Source organism: Gekko japonicus, unplaced genomic scaffold (assembly GCF_001447785.1).
Source record: "Gekko japonicus isolate JY-2015 unplaced genomic scaffold, Gekko_japonicus_V1.1 scaffold565, whole genome shotgun sequence".
NCBI classification, from domain to species: domain Eukaryota; kingdom Metazoa; phylum Chordata; class Lepidosauria; order Squamata; family Gekkonidae; genus Gekko; species Gekko japonicus.
Genome location: NW_015176468.1, coordinates 696,309 through 704,843, shown reverse-complemented (window position 1 = coordinate 704,843; position 8,535 = coordinate 696,309). Strand labels below are relative to the sequence as shown.

At 48.4% G+C, this 8,535-nt stretch overlaps 1 protein-coding gene across 2 annotated transcripts in view; it reads left to right on the top strand.

The window, feature by feature from the left end:
• Positions 1–8,535, top strand: part of SCARB2 (scavenger receptor class B member 2) — a 77,770-nt gene that overhangs the window by 25,850 nt on the left and 43,385 nt on the right. For both annotated transcript variants that reach the window (XM_015427124.1, XM_015427125.1), the window contains exons 2-3: positions 1,235–1,392; positions 5,888–6,035. In XM_015427124.1, the coding sequence (XP_015282610.1) occupies positions 1,235–1,392; positions 5,888–6,035 (306 nt within the window). The remainder of the gene's footprint in view (positions 1–1,234; positions 1,393–5,887; positions 6,036–8,535) is intronic.

The window sequence follows — 8,535 nt, the reverse complement described above, 5'->3', positions numbered from 1 at the left end:
CTCAGCTGAAAGCAAGTAAAAGAAACCCACTCACCTCTCTCACAGCTCTCTCTCCTGCTCCTGCTCAGAGCTCAGCTGGTCTCCTCTGCCTCTGGCAAGGTGCTTCCTTAAATAGAGGCCTCCCCCAGCAGAGGTCAGGCAGCAGCTATTCAAATTCAAATTCACCCAGGCACTCAATCACAGGCAAAACAATGCCCCTTCCACTTCCTCTCAATTACAGGCAATCCCAGTCAAACAGTGCCCGTTCCTCTCCCACACTCAATCAGCCAGGACTCTGCAAGAACTCTAAGTGCTTCCACACACTGCTAAACACAGTTTTCCCACAAAATATCCTTAGCTGAATTCTCTCAGCTGAAAGCAAGTAAAAGAAACCCACTCACCTCTCTCACAGCTCTCTCTCCTGCTCCTGCTCAGAGCTCAGCTGGTCTCCTCTGCCTCTGGCAAGGTGCTTCCTTAAATAGAGGCCTCCCCCAGCAGAGGTCAGGCAGCAGCTATTCAAATTCAAATTCACCCAGGCACTCAATCACAGGCAAAACAATGCCCCTTCCACTTCCTCTCAATTACAGGCAATCCCAGTCAAACAGTGCCCGTTCCTCTCCCACACTCAATCAGCCAGGACTCTGCAAGAACTCTAAGTGCTTCCACACACTGCTAAACACAGTTTTCCCACAAAATATCCTTAGCTGAATTCTCTCAGCTGAAAGCAAGTAAAAGAAACCCACTCACCTCTCTCACAGCTCTCTCTCCTGCTCCTGCTCAGAGCTCAGCTGGTCTCGGAAAACTGTCGGAAAACTTTCTCTACCATAAGGAGTCTCAAAAGCGGCTTACAATCACCTTCCCTTCCCTCTCACAACAGGCTCCTTCTGAGGCCGGTGGGGCTGAGAGAGCTCTGAGAGAACTGAGACTGGCCCAAGGTCACCCAGCAAACATCATGTGGAGGAGTGGCTCTCCAGATTAGCCTGCCGCTCTTAACTACTACACTATGCTGGCTCTATAGGAGGGGAAGAGTTATATGAAAGCCTGTTCCCTACATGCTATTTTTCTTGGTTTGTGGGAGCTTCCAGATATGTTCCCCCCCCCCCAATAAACTTGTGATAGGACAGTCCGGGAAACGTCGCATCACATGATTCCGCTGGTCGCGTAAATCGGCTCTTTCTGTATGCAAAATTATGTCCTGTGTCTGTTTTGAACGTATCTGAATAGCCTTTCTTTCTTTGTTTTTTTTTCCCTTTAGGAAATGGTGTTGAAGAATGGTTCTGACACTTTAAAACTATGGGAGGAGCCTCCGCCGCCAGTATATATGCAGTTCTATATGTTTAACGTGACCAATCCTTTAGAAGTCCTTAATGGTGAGATTCCCCGTGTGACAGAAACTGGACCGTACACTTACAGGTAATTTTTAATTACTTCTTTGGACAGCAGTTGGGAATATTTATTTATTTATTGGATTTCTACCCCGCCCTCCCGCCGAGGTGGCTCAGGGCAGCTTACGACAGTTTAGAACAGCATACAATTTAAAACAGCGAATACAAGATATAAAATACAATAAATACAATAAAACTTAAGTAAATATGGCGGCATCCTATGGTGAAGTGCTAGCGTGATCCGTGAGGATGGCTGAGAGTCCAAAACTGGGTTCAATGAGGGGGGGACGGGGACCCAACATTCATACATAATCGGACAACCAACGAATTGGGGTAACAAGAGTTAAGAACATAAGAAGAGCCCTGCTGGATCAAACTAGTGAGGATCCATCTGGTCCAGCATCCTGTCTCACACGGTGGCCAACCGGTTCCTCTGGACGGCCAACACCAGGGCAGAGAGGCCGAGGCCTTCCCCTCATAAGAACACAAGAAGAGCCCTGCTGGATCAGACCAGCGAGGGTCCATCCAGTCCCGCATCCTGTCTCACACAGTGGCCAGCCAGTTCCTCTGTATGGCCAACAACAGGGCAGAGAGGCCAAGGTCTTCATAAGAACATAAGAAGAGACCTGTTAGGTCAGACCAGCGAGGGTCCATCTAGTCCAGCATCCTGTCTCACACAGTGGCCAGCCAGTTCCTCTGGAGGGCCAACAACAGGGCAGAGAGGCCAAGGCCTTCTCCTCATAAGAACCCAAGAAGAGACCTGTTAGGTCAGACCAGCGAGGGTCCATCTAGTCCAGCATCCTGTCTCACACAGTGGCCAGCCAGTTCCTCTGGAGGGCCAACAACAGGGCAGAGAGGCCGGGCCTTCCCCTGACGTTGCCTCCTGGCTCTGGGATACAGAGGTTTAGTGCCTCTGAATGTGCACTGAATGTTCAGTCACCATGGCTAGTAGCTGCCGCTAGACCTATCCTTCATGAATCTATCTAATCCTGTTTTAAAGCTGTTTATTTCTGTAGCCATTGATACATCTTCTGGCAGTGAATTCCACATTGCTAGGAGGATGAGCTATAATCTGGCTGGTTCCTGCTTCACTATTGAATATCATCATTTATTTAAAACATTTATATACTGCCTTTTGACTGCAAGAGGCAGCAAACATCAGGCATTAAGACACTGAAATATAAAAATAACATTTAAAGTGTGTATGTGTGTATATATATATTTACTAGCACAATCAAAACATATAAATCTACATACAAACACACACAGAGACACAGAGACTAGATGGCCTTATACAACCAGCAGGATGGGGATGACAGTAATGGCCTTCCAGGCTTTTGTGGGCGCGCACTATGCGGGAGCATATCCAGCCTGTGCTGAAAGCATTGCACTGGCTGCCGATAGCATACTGGATTCATTTCAGGGTGCTGGTTCTCACCTTTGAAGCCCTTTATGGTCAAGTGGTTAAGATGCTGAACTGCAGGCTGTGGAAGGTCGGTAGTTCAGCAGTTCGAGACCCAAGTGTGCCGCATGACGGAGTGAGCTCCCGTCTCTAGTTCCAGCTCCTGCCAACCTAGCAGTTCAAAAGCAAGAAATTGCAAGTAGATAAATAGGTACCACTTTGGTGGGAAGGTAACAGTGTTCTGTGCGCCTTGGTGTTTAGTCATGCTGGCCACATGACCACGGAAACGTCTTCGGACAGCGCTGGCTCTTCGGCTTTGAAACGGAGACGAGCACCGCAACCCTAGAGTTGGATTCGACTGGCTTTCGAGCAAGGGAACCTTCCAGTTCTGCTGCTGCTGCATCATAGCTTGCTTCGTCAGACACTCTCAATCGGCCAGTTTGGTGTAGTGGTTGAGTGCACGGACTCTAATCTGGGAGAACCGGGTTTGATTCCCCACTCCTCCACTTGCACCTGGCTGGATGACCTTGGGCAAGCCGTAGTTCTGATAAGAGCTGTTCTTGAAAAAGAGCAGTTCTTGAAGGAGCTCTCTCAGCCCCACCTCCCTCACAGGGTGTCTGTTGTGGGGAGGGTAGGGGAAAGGAGTTCGTAAGCCGCTCTGAGACTCCTTTGGGTAGTGAAGGGCGGGGTATAAATCCAATCTCTTCTTCTTCATTTCATGTTTTAACCTGGGTCCCAGACTCAGAACTCTGAGCGTGAGATTTTTGTGGTGAATGTCAATAGATCAAAAGTAGGTTTGCAGCTTACAGAGCTAATGTTCTAAGCATGTTTTTGTTCTAAGTAAAAAAAACACCTTTGTGTTTGTGTCCTTTATATAAAGTTTATTTCTCCACTACTGGGTGTTACATTTTATGACACACATGGCCCGGCCCGGCAAGGTCTCATTTATGTCAGATCCGGCCCTCATCACAAATAAGTTCGACACCCCTGGCTTAGATGTCTCAATGCTGCGACTCCTGAAAGGCCCGCTTTGTACATTCATTGAGAAATGGAGATCGGCTTGGGATGCCTGACTCATGCATTGTTTGCAGCCTTGCAGTCTGCAATCTGTCACCTAGGCCTATTATGAAAGCCTTGAGTTGCGCGGATGGCAAGGGGCTGTTTTATAGGTCAGTCTTCCTCCCTTGCTTCGAGTGTCGCCCTCTCAGCACTGTGCATTTCAAAACCCTCTTCGTGTTGCTGCCTGTTCCTGCGCTACTCATGCTGTGCTGTGGCTTGCATTGTGATGAGGAAAGAGGGGTGGGAACAATTTGCATGCTCTTTGTTCGGCAAGCTGGCCAGATTTTTCGTGGCTCTGCTAAGCAAAGAACAGCAGAATTCCGTGCCGATGAAAGCCAAAATTACGCCCAGCGGGCAGGTTTGTATGTTTTCTAACATTTCAATCTGTGCAGCCCGCATGCTTGGAAGCCTTCCTAAAGCAATCCTGTGGTTTTGGTTCAGATTGTGCAGTATTATAGTGTTCTTTGTGTGTGGTATTTATGGGTACTTTTTAAATACGTCCATGTGCAGAAGAAGAAGAGATTGGATTTATACCCCGCCCTTCACTACCTGAAGGAGTCTCAGAGCGGCTTACAAACTCCTTTCCCTTCCCCTCCCCACAACAGACACCCTGTGAGGTAAAAGAAGAAGAGGAGGAGATTGGATTTATACCCCACCCTTCACTACCCAAAGGAGTCTCAGAGCGGCTTACAATCTCCTTTCCCTCCCCCTCCCCACCACAGACACCCTGTGAGCAGTGTTCCCTCTAAGCTGAGTTAGTGTGAGCTAGCTCACAGTTTCTTAGCCTCCGGCTCACACGTTTTTGTCTTCGCTCAGGAAGGATGGCTCCAGAGCAAACTAATTTATGCAGTAGCTGAATCGCTGGCTCACAACTTTAATGCCAGTAGCTCACAAAAGTAGAGGTTTTGCTCACAAGACTCCACAGCTTAGAGGGAGCATTGCCTGTGAGGTAGGTGGGGCTGAGAGAGCTCTTTTGAGGACTGCTCTTGAGAGAACAGCTCTGAGGGGACTTGTGACTGACCCAAGGTCACGCCAGCAGCTGCATGTGGAGGAGTGGGGAATCAAACCCGGTTATCCCAGATTATTTATTTATTTATTTTATTCGACTTTTATCCCGCCCTCCCCCACATAGCAGGCTCAGGGCAGGTCACATCAAATTTAATAAAATACAGTATATACAATTAATACAATTAAAACACTAATAAAATACCACCATGGCCTTCATCCAGTGCCATTGTCATTGACATTAAAACCTCACAGATTAGAGTCCGTGCTCCTAACCACTACACCAAACGTGTGTGTGTGAGTGTGCGTGCCCCTGGAAGTCGTGGTGCCCTCTAGTGACTGACCCCTACTGGGGGCCTGGAGGATATTCAGAGAGGTGGCTGAATAAAGCCTGCCCCTGCCTCTAGGATTTCAAGATCTCCCATCCAAGTACTTGCCAGAGTCGACCCTGCCTAGCTTCCGAAATCCGACAACATTGGGCTTGCCTAGGCTATTCAGGTCAGGGTATATACTGTCCTATTGACAAATACTTGGCTTGATGTGTCTGTGAAAAATAAAGCCGCTATTGACGTGGGGAATAATCTAAGTTGTTGTTATATTTAATGGTTTTTGGAATTATGTACGATTTATGGTGTTTATGCACTCTTGTTTTCTAATTTTCTAATGAAATTTGCTTGTTGATTGAATTTTTGGTCTACATGTTTTGTTTTGTTTTTGTTTTGGGTTGTTTTCCTACTGTGTATCCTCTTGTTGTTTGTTGCTCAGTAATGCTGTGCAGTGATGAATACTAAACAGCAGAATCTAAACTTATTCAGTGTGAATGTATTTAAAATCCCTACAATTTACATAGGAAAAGGAAAAGTAGAGTGGAGTTAGTTTGCAAGTGGGTCTTGAAAGGTACAGTTAAGTTTCAAAGCAGGTCCCGTTTTGGAAAGGTCGAGAACCCGCTGGATGAAGCACCGCAAAGCCGATAGATCTTTTTCGAACCGAGAACTGGATTTGACATTGGCTTGATGCGTGTTAAGGTTCTGAAGCTGCTCTTTCTATCTTCTTCTAGGGAAGACAGACCCAAAGTGAACGTTCACATTTTGGAGAATGGCACCAAAGTGTCTTTTTTCAGCCCGAGGACTTTTTACTTCGTACCGGAGATGTCAGTGGGAGACCCGGCAGTCGATCACATCAGGACTGTAAACGTGCCTGCAGTGGTGAGTCTGGGTTTTAGGGGCTGCTAGAAAAGCAAAGAACGGGCATTGATAAGTAGTCTGGTCCTAGGAACAGAGAGGCGGGCTTAGGCGAGCCAGTCTTTGATTGCATTATCTCTAAAATGGGAAGGTTAGCGATCTCGGTAATTGCAAACGATCAGTCCTTTGCAAATTAGAAATGCCAGGTGAGACTGTAGTGGTCCTGCATTGGGCGGGGGGTTGGACTAGATGGTCTGTATGGCCCCTTCCAACTCTGTGATTCTATGATTCAGTGCATGATATACTAGCCCATGCAGGGGTGGGGTGAACACCCCTTTTCCACCCCACCCCACATGTTGCTATATCACCCAGTTTGGTGTATGTAAGCTCCACACGCAGACACACACCGGATGGCCCTGAACTGGATGGCTCAGGCTTGCCTAATCTTGTCAGATCTCAGAAACTAAGCAGGGTCAGGCCCGGTTAGTACTTAGATGGGAAACCACCAAGGAGTTCCAGGGTTGTCAGGGTTGTCACGCAGAGGCAGGCAATGGCAAAACCACCTCTTTTCAGCTCTGGCCAGGGTTGCTACGCAGAGGCAGGCAACTGCAAAACCACCTTGCCCGGACCTGAATAGCCTAGGCTAGTGTGATCTCATCAGATCTCAGAAGCTAAGCAGGGTCGGCCCTGGTTAGTACTTGGATGGGAGACCACCAAGGAAGTCTAGGGTTGGTACGCAGAGGCAGGCAACGGCAAAACCACCTCTGTGTGTCTTTTGCCCTGACCAGAATGGCCTAAGCTAGCCTGATCTCATCAGATCTTGGAAGCTAAGCAGGGTCGGCCCTGGTTAGTACTTGGATGGGAGACCATCAAGGAGTTCCAGGGTTGCTACGCAGAGGCAGCCAATGGCAAAACCACCTCTGTGTGTCTTTTGCCCTGACCTGAATGGCCTAAGCTAGCCTGATCTCATCAGATCTCAGAAGCTAAGCAGGGTCGGCCCTGGTTAGTACTTAGATGGGAGACCACCAAGGAGTTCCAGGGTTGTCACGCAGAGGCAGGCAATGGCAAAACCACCTCTTTTCAGCTCTGGCCTTGAAAACCCTACGGGGTCGCCATAAGTTGGCTGAGACTGCACTTTCCACCACCGAATGTAAGCGGGACCCTAGTTATGTCAAACTGCTGAGTGAATGAATGGCCTGGCTCCCGGTGGAGGTGGGCAAACCAGTGACTAACCAACCCCAGTGACTAACCAGCCCCTTGCAAGGTGTGTATGCTTACCCAGGTTGGGGCCAGCGCACTGGGTGGGCAGGGCGGAGAGGGACCCCACATAAAGGGTCAGACGGCTGTTCAGGTTGGCCCACAGGAAGTAAGCAACAGAAGAAAGGGATCATTCCATCCATGTTCAGATGAGTTCTTTTTATTTCGCCATCGTGTCACAGCTGACGTGCGGCGACCCCGTAGGGTTTTCAAGGCAAGAGATATTCAGATGCGGTTTGCCACTGCCTGCCTCTGTGTCATGACCCTGGGCTTCCTTGGTGGCCTCCCATCCAAATACTGACCAGGGCCGACCCAGCTTATCTGACGAGATCTGGCTAGCCTGGGCTATCCAGGCCAGGGCCTCAGATGACTGTCTTCTTAAATACTGATGTTCATGACCAAAGAAATCATAAATAGGAGCAGGGCTTTTTTTGTAGAAAAAGCCCAGCAGGAACTCATTAGCATAATAGGCCACACCCAACAGCAGAAACTCATTAGCATATTAGGCCACACCTTGACAGCTCAGCTCATTAGCATATTAGGCCACACCCCCATGTTACCAGCAGTGTGGTCATCCAGCCACACCCACTTTTTGCTTCTTATTCTGTTTACTTTGTTTATTCTCAAAACCCAGGGCTTTTTTTGTGGCAGGAACTTCTTTGCATGAAGGCCACACACCTCTAATGTAGCCTATCCTAATAAGTTTCTGCTGTTGGGTGTGGCCTATTATGCTAATTAGTTCCTGCTGGGTGTGGCCAACTCAGGAGCCAGCCGGAACTCTGTTCCTGTGTGTTCCTGCCTAAAAATAGCCCTGAATAGGAGTTATCACACGCTAAAAGGGATGCCTAAGATTCGCTACCTCAGTTACAACGTGACTTAACTTCAGCCACCAGAAACTGTGCCATCCACGAAGTTATATGTCTCTCTTTGTCTTCTCGGTTACTAAGAGGTGAAGACAAACAAGTAACTGCGCGTGTGGCTAAATTTTTAAGTTGAAGGCAGCAGGAAAAGAAGACGACCCAGAGTGAGATGGAGTGACTCGAATCCTAGAATCATAGAGCTGGAAGGGACCTCCAGGGTCATCTAGTCCAACCCTCCCCCCCCACACACACAATGCAGGAATTTCACAAATACCTCACCCTAACAAGGAGGCCTACAGCCCTCGGTTTGTAAGGCCCAGGAGAGCCAGTTTGGTGTAGTGGTTAAGTGCACGGACTCTAATCTGGGAGAACCGGGTTTGATTCCCCACTCCTCCACTTGTAGCTGC